The sequence below is a fragment of the Naegleria fowleri genome, assembly GCF_008403515.1.
Source record: "Naegleria fowleri strain ATCC 30894 chromosome Unknown tig68, whole genome shotgun sequence".
Taxonomy (NCBI): Eukaryota; Heterolobosea; class Eutetramitea; order Acrasida; family Naegleriidae; genus Naegleria; species Naegleria fowleri.
Window position 1 is genome coordinate 504,438 of NW_025408000.1, and position 16,692 is coordinate 521,129.

The following is a 16,692-nucleotide window of genomic DNA, read 5'->3' on the forward strand; positions in this document are numbered from 1 at the left end:
CGCGAACTTTGAAGCATTCTTCGAGCTCGGAATCCAAACTCCGTGGAGTGCAGCGTTCGTGTTGCATAATTGTTCATCCATTATTGAGGATCCCATAGATTTTCAAACAAATTCGGGTGTGGAAGATTGCAATCTCGAGACTTCACTCGTGCAGTTTTTTATTTCATTTTTTCGAACTTTCATCCTAGAAAGAGTTTTTCCACATCATACTTCCGACTGGATCTGTCGTTTGTGAAGTATATTTGGCGTTTTTCTTTTGGTGATATGGAACTAGGATTGAATCTTTGTCGACTTCAAAGTAGATCAATTGACCAATGGGCATCCCTGCGTAGACTCGTGTGGGTTTGATCGCGTTAATTTCTGAGAGTTGTTGATGAGGTTAGTTATTATGATAAGAGTTCATGAACAGGCTCAAAACAAAGATGACAAATCAACGTACCAAGTGTCCAGCTGATAGGATGGTATTCAACATGACCCAAATGATTGGCATTGTTTCAAATGTTCATATTTTGTGTGGGTGTAAAAATCATGAATCCAATAAATCAACAAATTGAGAACATCATGTTCTGTAAATTCCATTCTACTCACCTTCCTTTAAAGCCTACATCACCCTTTCCTGCAGTGGCGTGGATAGATATTCCGAGACGACCAGTACTCGATTTACCCTCAAGGAAGGGAACATGATTATGTGTTTCCGTATATTCTTGAGTGACTCCAAGATATAATTCTCCTGGTTGTAAAACGAAACCTTCCTCTGGAATGTCAAACACTTCAATGGCATTATTCTTTTTTGCGTCCAATTCTTGTTCTTTATAAACAGCAAGCCTTTTACCGAGATGGACATCGTAGGAATTGACTCCGAGGTTGGCTCTATCGAAGGGTTCGATAACAATGGACTTTTTTTCAATTTCTTTCAATATTTGGCCGTCTGTTAAAATCATTTTCAAATCAAATTGGTTGATGATGATATTGTTGGTGATGATGCAGCTGTGGGTCACACAATAAATAAATTCAAAATTTTTTTTAATTTTCAATCAACGACTGTGGTTGGCGGGTGAATGAAAATTTGATTTTGTTGGAAGAAATTGAGAGGCGCCAGGTTTAAGAGACGACATGTGCAAAGTTGAACCACTTTTTTCACATGAATGTGACTCACGATTTATTACAGCTTTTGTTTCTTGTGGAATGGTTGTGTTGTGAATGAACCATCTGCATCGAATAATGCAAAGGTATTGTGGACATCCCAAGCATCGTACAATTCATTGTTTTGTTCTTCTGTGGACAGGAATGTTGTCTCTGTTGTTGAGGCACCGCTAAAATGGAAATCCAATTCGTCAGCAGAAAAGCTCTCAAAAACAGACTTGGTTGGTAATTCTGGTTGCTTGGCAAAGTTCTTTAAATTTGTGAGTTTGCTAATAACTTCCAAATAAGCATCTTGCTTTGGTGGAGAGAGGTTGAATTGTTTCACAAGTGAAATGTCTTCGTTGTTAAAGGTAAAAACTTCACCAAAAACTTCCTTCTTGAACATGCTTTCATCAAAAGTGGTGCTTGGAGTAGAAGAGGAGGCAGTATTTGGTTGAATTTTTTGTTCAGTAATGGCAGCAGTAACAGTTGTCTTTTCTTCGACTGTTGACTGGGATGCCTTCTTAGAAGTCTTGGACTTGTTTCTCTTTCTCTTATGAGAGCCTTCCTCCTCCATTGATACCTCTTCTGCAGCTTCATTCTTCTTCAAATCGTCCATAGTAAAGTCATGAATGGATCTCTTATTCTTCTTTTGTTGTTTTTGTCTGAGGAAATACTTTTGAGCATGAGACTGGATTTGAGTTGGTGTTCTTGTGACAACAATGTTGCTAATTTCCTTCCAGTTACCCTTTCCATGAAGTTCGAGTCCTTTAAGGAATAGAATGTGTTCTTCCTTAGTCCATCCTTGCTTGTATGGCTTCTTAGTTGTTGGTTTGCCAACAACTTCAATATTCTCGCTGGATTGAGAAATAACTGGTTGGCTCACTTCGAGGGTTGACTCTGACTGCTTTTGCTTCTTGTCTTTCTTTTTCTTAGACTTTAAAACTTCACTAGGAGCAAAATGTTCTGGTTCAATGCTATCTTGAGCAGCAATGATACCATCTCCGTTGGTTGAAATGACATTGTCGCTCTTCATTCGATCGTGGAATGGACACTTGCCAATTCTTTGACATGGTCTGTTGTGTTGATTCATAAATCCACAAATTTGATATCCTCTGTCATTATACATTTGTCCATTGACAATTTTGTAACCAGCAGGGAGGCCATTGCTGGAAGTTTGTTGCTTCACTGTGGTAGAAGTGCTACTTGTAGCGGCAGCAACAACAGTGGCAGAAGAGGACATGGCATCATTCGTTGTGGAGGTGGTATCCATCTCATTGATGGATTCAACACATTTTGGAACGTCGTTGAGAGAGGCAAACAATTCTTGGTTCAAGAGTGAGTCAGAGGGTGTGATCGAACTCATTGGTGGCTTGGTGATGGAAGAGAAAATGTCAGGTTGCTTGGCAAATTTGAAGAGAGACAATTGAGAAGATGGTTTGAAAGTACCGTCAGGAGAGAGAAAAGGAGCAGCACCACTTCGAGTCAATTGCTTTTGGAATTCATCCATCTGTTGCTCCGATGAAAGCAATGGAGAAGAGTCACCATTGTGAAGAAGTGATGGAGGAGCTTGGTAGAGTCCTCCACAAAATGAAGTAGCAGAGGAGGATCTAGAGAGTGGGGTTGGCTTAAAATCAGTTAGGGAAAGAATGGAAGAGGATTTTGGCAACATGTCATTGCTAGGAGAAAGAGGTTGTTGTTGTTGTTGGGTTTCAAAAAAGCTTTGGTTGGCAGAGGAAGAGAGGAAATTGTTGTCGCTCTGTGAATTTACTCCAAAGAATTCAGCCATATTGTCATCCAAATCTTCATCGTTCATGAAGGTGTGATGATTGGCGAAGGAGGTGTTGTTATTTGGAGCAAACACATTAAAGAAATCCTCGAAGGAAGATGACTTGGAAAAGTTGGTTTCAAAGTTCATGATGAAAAGTTAGAAGAAAGGATGATGGAATATCGATTCGAATAGAAAAGGCTGAAAAGGTATGTTTTTCAATATTTAAAATTCAATTCTTTTTTTGATAATGCCGAATAATTTAATATTGAACACCTACACACCGAGAGAGAGTGCGTTATGGAATCCACTTTTAATGTTGTCGTGGTCGTTCGAAACGTTTCGCGAACGTAATGTTGTTGTTCTTGTTGCCAGCTATTCACCTGAAGAAGCGACAACAACTTGGAACACTGCCGTTGTGTGGTTGTTGTAAATTCTCTAACCGAAAGAAGAAGAAGAATTTTTTTTGCATCATCTGCGCACCGTTAAATCTGCGCTTTAAAACAAACCAGGAGCTCCTTCTCTTGAGAGCTTGGGAATTGACAGAATTTATTTTTATTCAATCATTATCAATTTGCATTCGGGGATTTTACGTGAGGATCCTCACCTTCCAAATGTTGGAAACGAGCGAAAGCACGCGGGCGCTGCAGTGTCGTGGATGGCTTCTTGATTGAGTTGCAGAATGGAAATGTTGCTTCAAAGCTTCAACACACGTGTTTTAACGGGGATAAGAGAGCGCAGTTTTACCACAGATCATTGTGGTGCTAGGTGACATGGTTATGTCTGTCTTTTCACTGATTGTGCATCAAGATACCACTTATTCAAAAGAAGTTCAAGGGAAGAAATAGGTGACAATGTTCATTGAGTAGTAGCGGTGATCATGCATGGACATGCGTGGTAACAACATCCATGATGATGAATTTCCACATTGTGTCGTGGGCTATAATTGAGTTTCCGTAGTCCTCATTTGACTCCTCGAACAAGCCCGCACGTGCACCCCAAGTAGTAGTTGTAGTAATTGTTGGTTGTACTGTAGTTCATTCAACATGATGTTGGAAGCAGCTTGGCATTATGGAGGTACTAGTACAAGTAGTCATAGCTTTTTATTTACACAACCACATTCAATCAATGTTTTCAATGAATGCAAAGTTGTTCAGTTGTGGATTGTTTTTGATTGAGGAATAAGCGGGGAAAAAGAGCCCGATGCTTTTGTCCTCGATATATTCCTCCTATTCCGTGCGATGCAAGAAACGCACTTGATTCTTGAGCCAAGATGAAGTGTGTTCCAAAATCCAATTTTAATCGGGTGTGAAAAGCCAACATTCGGCAAAGGAATATCAACAATATTGTTGGAAGCACTCACGGGTTCTTTTCCTGTCAATCTCTTCAGACGTCAAAAAGTCAAAAAACCCCACACTCAAAACCACACACTTTCTCGCAGCAGCCACCAAAACAACCATCGTCCTTCTTGTTGTGAGTCAGTCTCATCGGTCATCATCAAAACTCTCATTTTTCTATTTTCAAAAAATGCCAAGTCCAACAGTGGTTGCCACCAAGAATGGAGCCTCTCCCACACCTTCATCTGCAGCGGTCCTTGAGAATGGTAAATCCACTTCGACTGCTATTGAAAAAGAGACAGACGGATTGATGAACGGAGAAGGAGAGCAAACCGAACAAGATCAAGAATATGTGGAAGCAGTGAAACGTTTGGAGAAGGTTAAGGTACCAGCACGAGATGATGAACACTGGAGAAAAATTTTGGAGGAAGACGATGAGGTAGGTGTTGTTTTTGTTGTTGGGATTCGATATACCATGATGCAAAATGGTTGATGATGAACTCGAATTCATGGTGACTTTATCATGATGATGATGATGAAATATAATGCAACATTTCGATACCAAATTTATCATTGACACAAATTGTGGAAATAATTGAAATGTCTCTCTCTGTAACATCACTACCATCGTCATCATCATGATTATAATACATATATGTGTTGTCATTCACATGAGTTCATTGCGTACACTACTGACGCTGTCAACATTTATTCGTCTCACACCATCCATCCACTTTTATAGACAAGTAAACGTTTAGCCAATTCCTCAACACAAGAAGAAATTCGAAAGGAAATTGAAATTATTCTTGGTCCTTCAAAGGACTGGAGCTCGAATTCAGAAGAAGTACAAACATTCCGTGAAACATTTAAAAAGTATGTAGCTGTGGATTTGTAGTATCGGGATGACAACATTTATTTTGGTTAATGACAACATCACTTTCGTATATGGCAATCAAACGTGTGACGGTAAAATACCTGTGTGGTCAACTCCGCTGCATCGACTCGTCATTGTACTTCTTCGATGCGATCATCCTTCATTTATTAATCTTTCCTCCGTAATTGAACATCATCATAATATCGAAATGACAACATTTCACATATGAACATACCACAAATTAAAAAACAAAACTAGAATTCAATATTTTGAAAAGAGCGACCGTAAAAGCGAGGACAGAGAAGCATTCCTTCCTCCTGTATTTTTAAGCGTCGAGCCAATCAACCCCAACGAGTTAAATAAGAAAATCCTGATCAACGTAAACTGTACACTTCACGGAAATAAGGCAACAAAAACTTTAGAATGCGATTATAATACATCGGCTGACGATTTTGCCGAGTTATTTTTGAACAAATTGAATACAGCTCACCAACAAAAAAGAAAGAAGGAAGATTGGGTTTTCAAAGCTGCAGGTACTGCCGAATTCATGTATGGTGACTACAAAATGGCCCAATTTGACCACATTCGAAAATGTATGAAGAAGGGCGTAAAACCAACCTTAACTCTTTTGGATAAAGAAACAGTTAAGGCAGAGTTGGACCCTAGAGATGTGACACTCAAAACAGTGTCATATGATTTTAAACATGAAAAGGACCAAAAACTCTACGTACATGAAGAAATGTGTTTCGGTAAAAACGACTGGTCCAAAATGAAATACATCAGCTTATGGGATTTGGTCAAATGTTGCCGAGTGAAGCTGGTGGGAGTTGATAACTTGGTTGGAAATCAAATCACACAACCCGACAATACTTATTTATATTTTTGCTGTGAACTCTATCACGGAGGTACCCCTCTCTCTCGACAAAAATTCTCAAAAATGGTTCCCTTCAGCCGTTCTCCTCGTTGGAATCAAACAATTGTTTTTGACGAAGTTTTAATCTCCGATATCCCAAGAGAGACAAAATTATGCTTGACATTATTTGCCAGAGATGTGACAGCTAAAAACTCCTCTGGTAAAGATCCTCTTCATGCCCCACACCATGTCAGCTCCAAAGATATTGCCCTTGGATATACGATTAAGACTCTTATCAACTTTAAAGGTTTTTTAAATCAGGGAGATGTTGTCTCTGCGATGTGGCCAAATGATAGAGCCAAGCCAATTAGCGTTGTTGCCGAGAATACAGGATCTGATGAGACACCAATATTTGTATCTTATCAATTTGATAGATATGCTTTACCTGTTGTGTTTCCCCAAGGTAGACCTCCAAAAAAGATGGCCAAACGTTTACTTTCATACGAACAAAAGCTTTCTGAACATTTCAAAGATAGTTTTGCCAATCTGAATGGAATTCAACTTGACAGAAAGCTGAACGAAATTATTTCGAAAGATCCTCTCGAAATTCTTACAGATGAAGAAAAATATTTACTTTGGACCAACAAGGAACGAATTATGGAAATACCAAAGGCTCTTCCAAAATTCATTCTCAGTGTTCCTTGGAAGATGCCCCAAGCTGTATTCATTGCTCATACTTTGATTCAAAGATGGAAACCAATGACACCTGTGGATGCTTTGGAATTACTTGATTACAACTTTGCAGATGAAAAAGTTCGTCAATATGCCGTTGAAAGACTTAATGAGTTGGGAGATGTTCAACTGAGTGACTTTTTGTTACAATTGGTTCAAACCTTAAAATATGAACTCTATCACGATAGTAGTCTTGCAAGATTTTTATTACAAAGAGGTCTCAGATCTACGCACATTATTGGTCACATTCTCTTTTGGCATTTGAAGGCAGAAATGCATGTTCCTTATGCCAAGGAGAGACACGGCCTTCTTTTGGAGGAATATTTACTGAACAGCGGTGGTCACAGAAGAGAATTATTGAAACAAAGCGGTGTGTTAGATCAATTGCTAGAAATTGCCATCAAGATCAAGCACGAAAAGAAGGCCACAGTTACAGAAGCTCTCATACAACATTTACAAACACTCAAACAACCACCAAAATACAAACTTCCACTATCTCCTCGTATGGAAGTTATTGGAATAATTCCAGAGAAGTGTAGAGTTATGGACTCTGCAAAGAGACCTCTATGGTTATGTTTTAAAAATGCTGACGAGACTGGTGATGATCTTTATGTCATGTTCAAGGCCGGAGATGATTTGCGTCAAGATTTGCTCACTCTCCAAGTTTTGAGAGTCATGGATCAGCTCTGGAAGAAGGAAGGTTTGGATCTTCATATGCAACCATATGGATGCATTTGTACAGGTTACATGACTGGTATGATTGAAATTGTATTGAACAGTCAAACCATTGCAAACGTGACAAAGAAACGTGCGGGTGTCGCTGGAGCTTTTAAACAAGATCCAATTTACAAATGGCTCAAGGAACATAATACTGATGAGGAGTGGGACACTGTTGTTAATAACTTTGTGCACTCATGTGCCGGCTACTGCTCAGCAACATATGTTCTCGGTATTGGTGACAGACACAACGATAACATTATGATTACAAAGAAGGGTGATTTGTTCCACATTGATTTTGGTCACTTTTTAGGTCACTTCAAGACGTTTGCCGGACTTAAACGTGAAACAACACCTTTCGTATTCACTCCAATGTATGCCTATGTCATGGGTGGCGAGAATAGTGAAATGTATGAAAAATTTAGCGACTTGGGATGCAAAGCCTACAATATTCTTCGTAAATATGGCCACATGATCATGACTTTGTTCACCTTAATGTTGGGTACTGGTATTCCAGAATTGTCAAGCATTGATGATGTGTTGTGGTTGAGAAAATGTTTAATTTTGAACGCAACGGATGAAGAGGCTGACAATGCCTTCCGTGAAAAGATTAAGGAAAGTTTGGGCAACATTCGAGCCAGAATTAATGATGGTGTTCACATTTTGGCTCACAGAAAATAATTTGCACATTCACACTCCTTATGACATGCATACATGTATTTGTAGAAATTCTCCTTGTGCTTTTGTTGAATTAATTCGAATTATTAATAATAATAATAAATTTATTATTATTGAATTGACTTATTGCATGAACGAATTGTACAGTAATAGATCATTGGTCAATGATCTATTACTGTACAATGATAAATAGTGAATTAATAAATAAACAAACATGAACAAGTAATTTGTTTATCAATTCCTTGAGTGAAGAAAAACGTGTTGTTGTGCTTATAGACCTTTATTTACCAAACAGACAGCAGGATATATATGGAAAGCTTAATTTAGAACACGGCCACAACAAAAAAAATGCTGAACAAGAGTGAGAGGAAACTTTCCTCCCGTTTTTCTCTTCATAAAAAAAATCCTGAAGAGGGTGCAGCGAGGAACGATGGAGAATCAAAACCAAGCCGTATCATCATCAGAGAACAATAACGGATATCAAACAACAACGGAAGAAAACAATGATCCATCAATTTTGTACTCCATTGCACGAGAGAAAGGTAATGAACAACAAATAATAGGTCGAATCGTGTGTCTACCTGGTGGTTTTAATCTCAACGGCAAAAGATCACCTCCCAATACGAGCCATAACGTTTTTGTGGGTGATATTCTCAAAATAACACTCAACGATGACTCTCCATACAAAAACTCTCTTAATAACATGCTCTGCCAATTGGTTGTAAATGATCAAGTACAATCAGAGAAGGGGTTTGATGACTTGGGTGAATGTAACATTTCTATTCCCAGAAACAACAAGGGAGGTGCAGGAGGTAAAAGTAGAGTGGCTTTGATTAAATTCGTTCATAGAAAATCAGGCACAAACAATCAAGGAGTGGTTGGTCTGAGCAAATGTTTTTGGGTAAGAACCAAAACCAAGAAGGAGACCGCAATTACGTCATCACAGGTAAAGAAGAAGCAAGATTCTTCAAAGAAAAGAGACCTTGACACTGAAAGCAATTGCTCCTTCAATTCTCAAAGCACAACGACGACAACCACTAAGAAGAGAAAGAATTCTTCTTCGACTGAATCGGTTATCACCTATTTTGATGGTTCATCATCATCATTCTCTGACATTGATAGAATTTTTAATGACGATACTAATAACACAACAACAACCATGCCCACAACAACAACGATCACGAATCCATTTATCGACGAAGCCAATCAAGCCGCTCCCAACGTTGTCACTTCTGCGGGGTTTACCACACCCACAATAACCGATATTGAACGTGTGAATATGGAAAATAGAGAACTCAAACAAAAAGTTGCAGAATTGGAAATGACCTTGCAGAGACTTTATGATGATATCAGAGAGGGAAAGTTTTCAGTTCCTGCAACTTCTCGAACAAATTTGCATATTGAAACCAGAGCTTCCGAGAACGCAATGTATCAGACTGGTCCAACAAGAGCTTTTGTCTCTCAACAAGCTACATCTCCTTTCAACTGTAGACCGTTACCCTATGGTTACTATCAGCAACAACATTCGGGCCTTTCTCCTTTCATGGCATCAAGTTGTTCCTCACCAAACGATGCCTTGTCACCAACACTGTCGTTCTTTTCAATGAGTCCACCCAGAGAGTTTGAATCCTATTATGACACTTATGACTTTTCGAATCAGTAGAGGAACATTATAATTTGTTTGTTTTGTAAATAAACAATTTTTCAAGATGCTTGATAAGGATTTGTATGGAGATTACTTTTTCACTCTCAAGATTCGCATTAAAGTTGAGATGCATGACATTCTGATGTCACCGTAAATTGTAATTACCAGATTCGATAAATATCAAAGATAAATATTTAAATAAAAGTTGTCTCACTCGAAAAAGAATCTGTTAATTTATTAATTCTCAACTCTCAACTCAATAGAACAACCTTTTTCAGGCGAAGGTTCCCAAGGACAATCCTTAAAAAAATGCTGAATTTCGGAAGAGGTTTTTTTTCTCCAAGGTAGTTGTTTTGTCTTTGATCGTGCACCTCGAGGTGCAAGGATGACCAATGTTGACTTCAACCATAATAATTTATAATCGTTATTGTGATGAACAAAATATACGTGAATATGCATAAATTCATTCATTCATATTATTATTGGTGAAATGGAATATTTTGATGATTCCGATATAAATTTTCGAAATGATGATTCTTGATCAATCATAAATCATGATGAAACGTATACAACTCATAATTTTACCATCAACAGTGGAAGACCACAAGAATTACAACATCCGAGGTATCAACAACTTCAATCCTCATCAACAAGAGGATTTCAAACAAACACACTAGTGTCATCAAGCGCAACAGGAGCAAATATTCATTCGATTCCTTCACAAGAAGAGCAGCAATATCATATTGAAGATCCTATTCATATCAAAGTTGCGAATTGGTTCCGATATTTTCCATTATGTAGTAATATTATTTTCTGTGCTTGTGTAATATTGTTCGTTGTACAGGTATGTTTGGAATGACGAACACCTTCATCGAATAGAACATTTTATTATTGCGGATTGTTTTCTTATATTGAATTAATTATAATATTTCCGAACTCATAAGGGCGTTTTTAATGAGCCAAAATCATCAGATATATGTTATAGTTATTCTGCCAGTATAAAACAAGCTAAAGTGTGGCAGTTATTTACATTTCCCTTTTTCCACGGATCAATTATGCATATTTTATTTAACATGCTAGCTCTTTATCAATTTGGAAATAGGATTGAGTCGACTCTTGGAACGATTTACTTTTTATTCATTTCACTCTTAATGTTAATATTGGCTGCTGCCATTTGGGTTGCCATTGATGCGTTATTTATTGATGCTTTCAAAGCAGGACAAGTGTTGGGATTTTTGCTTGACAGATGTACAGTTGGATATAGTGGTGTATTGTTTGGTTATCTAGTGTTTACTGTGCAATACAAGCCACTCTTTGAGAGCTTGTATCCTGGAGCTCACTATGCAGATTTTGCTCCAAAATTAATTCCATGGTTGATGCTTATTGTGACATCTTTTCTAATGCCAAATGTGTCCTTAATGGGTCACCTTACAGGTATGTACTTGTTATCATGTCAACCAAATTACCAATTCATGTCAATTCATGTTTGTAACATTTATACATCATCAATCCTTATATACATCTTCAATTCAACAGGAATGTTAAGTGGATATGCTGTATGGCTCATGGTGAGATTTATTTCTCCTCTCAACAAGATTTTCCTTTTTGTCGATTCAAAAATTCCTCGATTCATTCGGAATCGTTCATTCTTTTTCATTGCAGACGAAACTGTATTTCAAGAAGCATCTGTTCCATCCACACGTACTGATACTTCTTCTGAAACGACAGCAACATCTAGTTCACAAGGAGGTTTCTTTTCAAATATCACTCAAACTGTTGGAGGATGGTTTGGAAGAGGAAATCAAGGATCTACCAGCAGCAACAGCAGTCACAGCTGGGGTCGTGGTAGAACTTTAGGAAATAATTGAGAATGGTCGATGTTGGAGAACTTTACATTAAATTATTGTACATATGCAAAATAAGTCACTAACTGAATGAATTTTATAAAACATACTCGAATGTATCATGTATTTTGACTCTTTTCATTGTAGTTCAGGTACCAAGAATGAATTGAGTTTTTAATTGAACTCCAATAAAATGGTTGTTGCGAAACAAGTTTGGCTATGGATTACAATTTGCATCTTCAGCTTTGAGAGAACATCGAGAACTTATGTTGGAAGTGGTGAAACTTGAGGGATTAGAAATAAGGTTTGCAAGTAATGACCTTCTCACTGATCGCCAAGTGGTGTTGACAGCCATAAAACAATGTATTTCCATTCTGTTGAACTGCTTTCAATACAAAATCATTGTCCTTTTTAAGATTGACTGGGAAATATCTTAATACATTTGGATCTTCTTTTATGCTGATTCTGATTTAAAGAAAAACAAAGAAACTGTTTTAGCTGCTTTGAAACAAAATGGTCAAGTGGTCCCAAGTGACAGATCATTTGAAAAGTGATCATGAAATTGGATTAGAAGCAATCAAACAAAAAATTAAGAATGTATTTCAATGGATACCTGAGAGTTTACTTTTAAATCATGAATTTGAAAAAGTATAGAGACGTGGTATTGGAAGCAGTGAAACACAATGGTTGTTCTCTCATGGACATGCCGATGAATCATTGAGAAGTGATCAAGAAATTGTGTTGGAAGCTCAACAAGACCCTTCTACCTTAAGATTTGCTTCTCATTTACTGTTGCATGACAAGACATTCATGCTGAAGGTGATCCAATAATGTGGATGTCGAGAGGTTCTACGATTTATGAGCGCTGATGATGAAATTTCCAATGACAGAGCATTCATGTTAAAAGCCATTCAATAGTCTTGGAGTCTTTGGATTTGGTCAATTGAGTGTGGATAAGGAATTCATGTTGGAAGCTGTCAGGAATAATGGATTTGCGCTTAACGTTTTGCAAGTGAAGAAAATCAACGTGATGCTGAAATTGTGAGAGAAGCTATATGGTTATGCTTTCAAAGACAGAGAAGAATGGTATCAACAACGAATGGAAGATTGTTACAATTGAGCTTTTTTGGGAAATAATCAATTACAAGCTCGTAAGCTTTTGATTTGATCAAAAAAAATGTCCAAACGAGAATACAGACATATTCATTCAGCACTCGACCTTCGGAGCACGGAAATCATGATGGAGGATGATTCATACGTTAACCGTCATGATGATATGAATGAACAAGATTATGAAAAAAACAAGCAACAAAAATTAATGAAAAAACATAAATCCCACAACTTTGTCAGTATGAGAAATGATGATGAAAATGTAAAATTGATCATTCTTGATTTTTCAAATTCCTATTCTTACTCTCCTCTTGGTGGAAATTGTGAGCTCAATGATCTTCAGAGATGGGAATTATTATTGAAAAAGAAATTCTCGTTACAACAAGAAGGAAAAAAGAAATGGCTCTTCAATCGTGAATTGAAATATAAACGTTTCTTTCCCGTTGAGTTTATGAATAACAAGGAATTTGTTTTGAATCACATCAAAAAGTATGGTTATGGATTGGAATATTCATCCACACAATTAAAACAAGATCGAGAGTTTGTGTTGAAAGTGGTTCAACAAAATGGACACGAATTTAAATTTGCAAGTTCCACCATTCGAAATGATAAAGAAGTGGTATTGACAGCTGTAAAACAATCTCCAGATGCATGGTACCACTGTTCATTAGACTTTCAATATGAAAAGGAATTTGCTTTGGAGATTGTACAACAGAATGGTTTGGCTTTGTTGCCTATACATGCTACACTTGGAAAATTTGGTAGAGATATTGTTTTAACTGCTGTTAAGCAAAATGGTGAAGCACTCGCCGATGTTTACTGTGATTTGATATCAGACAAGGAAATTGTATTGGAAGCAATCAAACAAAATAAGAAGGCTCTTCAATTCATTTCAAAAGATTTATTGAAAGATTGTGAATTCATGTTGACAATTCTCAAATTAATATTTCCAGAATTTTCTCATTTAAATTCTTTTGATTATTCACAAAAAGATATCGTGATGAAACTTGTTCAAGAATATGAATGGCTACTTGAATTTGCAAGTGATGAACTCAAGAATGATCGAGAAATTGTTTTGAAAGCAGTTACGAATGATGGTTTATCACTTGAATTCGCATCTGATGATTTGAAGTGTGATCGAGAAATTGCCTTACTTACTGTTAAGCAGGAAGGCTTTGCATTGAAATATGTCTCTGATGAATTGAAGAAAGACAAAGAGCTTGTATTAAATGCTGTCAATCAACATGGACGTTCTCTTCAATTTGCATCTGATGATTTAAAGAATGACAAAGAGGTTGTGATGACCGCTGTCAGACAAAATGGCTATGCCCTTGTATTTGCATCAGATGACTTGAAAAACGATAGAGAAGTGGTATTGAGTGCTGTTAGAACATATGGTTTTGCTTTCAGGTACGCAAGTGAAATGATGAAAGGTGATCAAGAAATTGTATTAGAAACGATCAAACATGGTGGTTCTATAGTTGGTGCTTCCTTAGACCTTTTGTATGACAAACGATTCTTATTACAAGTTGTTAAATGTGAACATGGCATTCTAAATTGTGTGCCAAATGAAATCACATCTGACAAGGAATTTTTGTTTCAAATCATGAAAATCAATAGTCTTTCCATTGTATCCTCTCGAAATAATGATATGAATCCTATTTTATGTGATAAAGAACTCATGTTAGAAGCAGTGAAGAATAATGGATTTGCATTGAAATATGCAAGCAAGGAATTGCAGCAAGATTCAGAACTTGTGATGGAAGCTCTTAAATGCAATGGTTATGTTTTGGAGTATAGTGATGAATTATATCGAGCGAGAATGCACTATTGTTATCATGATGCTTATTTGGGAACTGTTATTAACTTGTAAAAATATTGAATCCAATTCATTAGTGGATTTGATTAAAGTTACAAATGAGTGATTAATATCTTCACATTCAATTTCCTACCTGCTCTGTCAAGCTCTCCTAAGGCTTGTTCAATCGTAAACAAATTTCTCTTAATACAAAAAAAGGAACCAATCTGTATGTTCACCTGTCCCCCATTCACAATCCTTGGCAAGGAAAGGAACGCAGCAATCATCTATGAACGAGGAAACCTGAATCAACATGTCTCCAGTTCGATATCATGCTCAGAACAAGTGACTACAGAGTCTTCATCTTGGTTAACCTCAAAGGTCAGGTTGACTCGAAAGTCGAGTTTAAGTAATCCTACAGAAAAGATCCTGTAGAAGTACAGTCAATGGTTTTCCAAAATCGCATAGGTTGTGATGTAGATGAAGCTTCGAAACTAACGTCTTTCTTCTCGAAAATATTATGGTTTTTCTGGAGAGAGAGAGCTCTTTTTGATGCTCTAAATTTTTGTTGAACTGGTTCATTTCTCTTTTTGTTTCATTCAAGGATTAATCTCACACAATCGATTGAATTGAAAGTGGTTCAACAAAAGGGAAGTGCATTACAATTTGCAAGTCAAAACATTCTTAATGACAAAGAAGTGCTTTTGTAAAATAATTTTGTAATTTTTTCATCCTCCTTGAATTTAAAAAAGACAATGAATTTGCTTATAGGATGGTTCCAAAATGGTTTTTTTATATTTACCCAATACTCTCGAGAACTATCGAGAATTTGTTTAAGCTGCTGTATGTGGATTCTATGCAACCATTGTAGCCACTGATGGATGAGTATTCATGGTCGCAGTTGAGATTGCTTGCAAAACCGCATTGCTGAGAGATTGGATTCATGTTTGGTGTCTCTTGCGAGTAGGTGTAGCAAGGCCATTCAATAACCTTCATTGAACACGACAAGGAAATTGAGTTGAAAGCAATCAAACACAATAAGAAGGCTCTTCAATTGGTAGCAGAAGATTTGCTTTTAGACTGTGAATTCATATTGACGGGCTCTCAAATGTATGAATTGAAGAATGACAAAGAGGTTGTGATGACAGCTGTCACACGAAAAAAATGTCAAAACGAAATCATTCAACTCTTCTTCATCCAAACACAGAAAGCCTGATGATTCATTATTCATTCGTCAACGGAGATGGCGATCATGATGATATTAATGGGATAGATTGTGTGAAAAACAAGAAACAAAACCTTTTTTCCATTTACAAAAAATAACTCTGTGCAATGGAGCACACGGCTCGTGCATCGATGAAGCCCGCGGCAAAAAGCGATATGTAATGAGATTCGTTAGCCTCGAGATTCATCAAATTGGTGAACACAGTCTGGACCTCGCAAGAGGTACTTACGTTAGAGTGCTAGTTTTATATCAATTGATACTGGTAAAAGGTGTATTTAATCAATAGATTTTTACGCCCTAGCTGGTTATGCCGGATTCTCTTTGAGAAAACCGGATTGTCCCATTTGAAATTTTTTCAAATGGTCAATCTTTTATTTAACTAGCCTCTAATGTGAGAGGGTACCCCCTGGATTTAAGCATATTAATAAGGGGAGGAAAAGAAATCAACAGAGATTCTCCTAGTACCTGCGAGGGAAAAGAGAAAAGCCCATCCTGAATCCAAGGTTTTACCTTGGAGTTGTAGGGTGAGGATGCTATACTTTGATCTGAGAATCGTGAAATTACCTGTAAAGGTATTCACAAGTGAATCCATAGAGGGTATTAGGCCCGTTAGCGATTCATTCAGGTCTGTACGGTATGGTATCTACGAGTAGGATTGTTTGATAGTACAATCTGAATATAGGGGATAAACTTCCTCTAAGGCTAAATATAATGCACGAGACCGTTAGTAAACAAGTACCGTGAGGGAACGTTGAAAAGTACTCTGGTAAGAGGGTGAAAAGAGTGTGAAATTGCATAGATTTAAGCGTAACCAAGTATCGACTCTTGTAGTGTTCTTTTTGGTTCACTATAGGTATCCAACAACTCTGTTCTTGTTTTAATAAACGGGAATTGGGCTACACATGCTAATAATGCCGTTGTAGATGAGTTGTACAGATGAAGGTCTTGTTGCTGTGTTCTTGCTTCACGGCTTGAATGCGGTACCGGGG

General features: G+C 37.3%; 6 protein-coding genes across 6 annotated transcripts; 4 read left to right on the forward strand and 2 right to left on the reverse strand.

Annotated features, from left to right (window-relative positions):
• Positions 1–184: 184 nt before the first annotated feature.
• On the reverse strand, positions 185–941 carry FDP41_009414 (uncharacterized protein; the record flags this gene model as incomplete). The annotated part of the gene is made up of 3 exons (XM_044713370.1): positions 185–360; positions 440–450; positions 589–941. The coding sequence occupies 3 exons, from the start codon at positions 939–941 to the stop codon at positions 185–187; spliced, it is 540 nt and encodes a 179-aa protein (XP_044557225.1).
• A 221-nt stretch (positions 942–1,162) lies between these two features.
• Positions 1,163–3,040, reverse strand: FDP41_009415 (uncharacterized protein; the record flags this gene model as incomplete). Its single annotated transcript, XM_044713371.1, has 1 exon — positions 1,163–3,040. The coding sequence occupies one exon, from the start codon at positions 3,038–3,040 to the stop codon at positions 1,163–1,165; it is 1,878 nt and encodes a 625-aa protein (XP_044557226.1).
• A 1,377-nt stretch (positions 3,041–4,417) lies between these two features.
• FDP41_009416 (uncharacterized protein) lies at positions 4,418–8,084 on the forward strand (the record flags this gene model as incomplete). Its single annotated transcript, XM_044713372.1, has 3 exons — positions 4,418–4,666; positions 4,970–5,100; positions 5,360–8,084. 3 exons carry the CDS (start codon positions 4,418–4,420, stop codon positions 8,082–8,084), a joined length of 3,105 nt encoding a protein of 1,034 aa, XP_044557227.1.
• Positions 8,085–8,511: 427 nt separating this feature from the next.
• FDP41_009417 (uncharacterized protein) lies at positions 8,512–9,744 on the forward strand (the record flags this gene model as incomplete). Its single annotated transcript, XM_044713373.1, has 1 exon — positions 8,512–9,744. One exon carries the CDS (start codon positions 8,512–8,514, stop codon positions 9,742–9,744), a length of 1,233 nt encoding a protein of 410 aa, XP_044557228.1.
• Positions 9,745–10,035: 291 nt separating this feature from the next.
• On the forward strand, positions 10,036–11,594 carry FDP41_009418 (uncharacterized protein; the record flags this gene model as incomplete). Its single annotated transcript, XM_044713374.1, has 4 exons — positions 10,036–10,070; positions 10,321–10,570; positions 10,671–11,160; positions 11,263–11,594. The coding sequence occupies 4 exons, from the start codon at positions 10,036–10,038 to the stop codon at positions 11,592–11,594; spliced, it is 1,107 nt and encodes a 368-aa protein (XP_044557229.1).
• Positions 11,595–12,747: 1,153 nt separating this feature from the next.
• FDP41_009419 (uncharacterized protein) lies at positions 12,748–14,553 on the forward strand (the record flags this gene model as incomplete). Its single annotated transcript, XM_044713375.1, has 1 exon — positions 12,748–14,553. One exon carries the CDS (start codon positions 12,748–12,750, stop codon positions 14,551–14,553), a length of 1,806 nt encoding a protein of 601 aa, XP_044557230.1.
• Between the last annotated feature and the right edge of the window lie 2,139 nt (positions 14,554–16,692).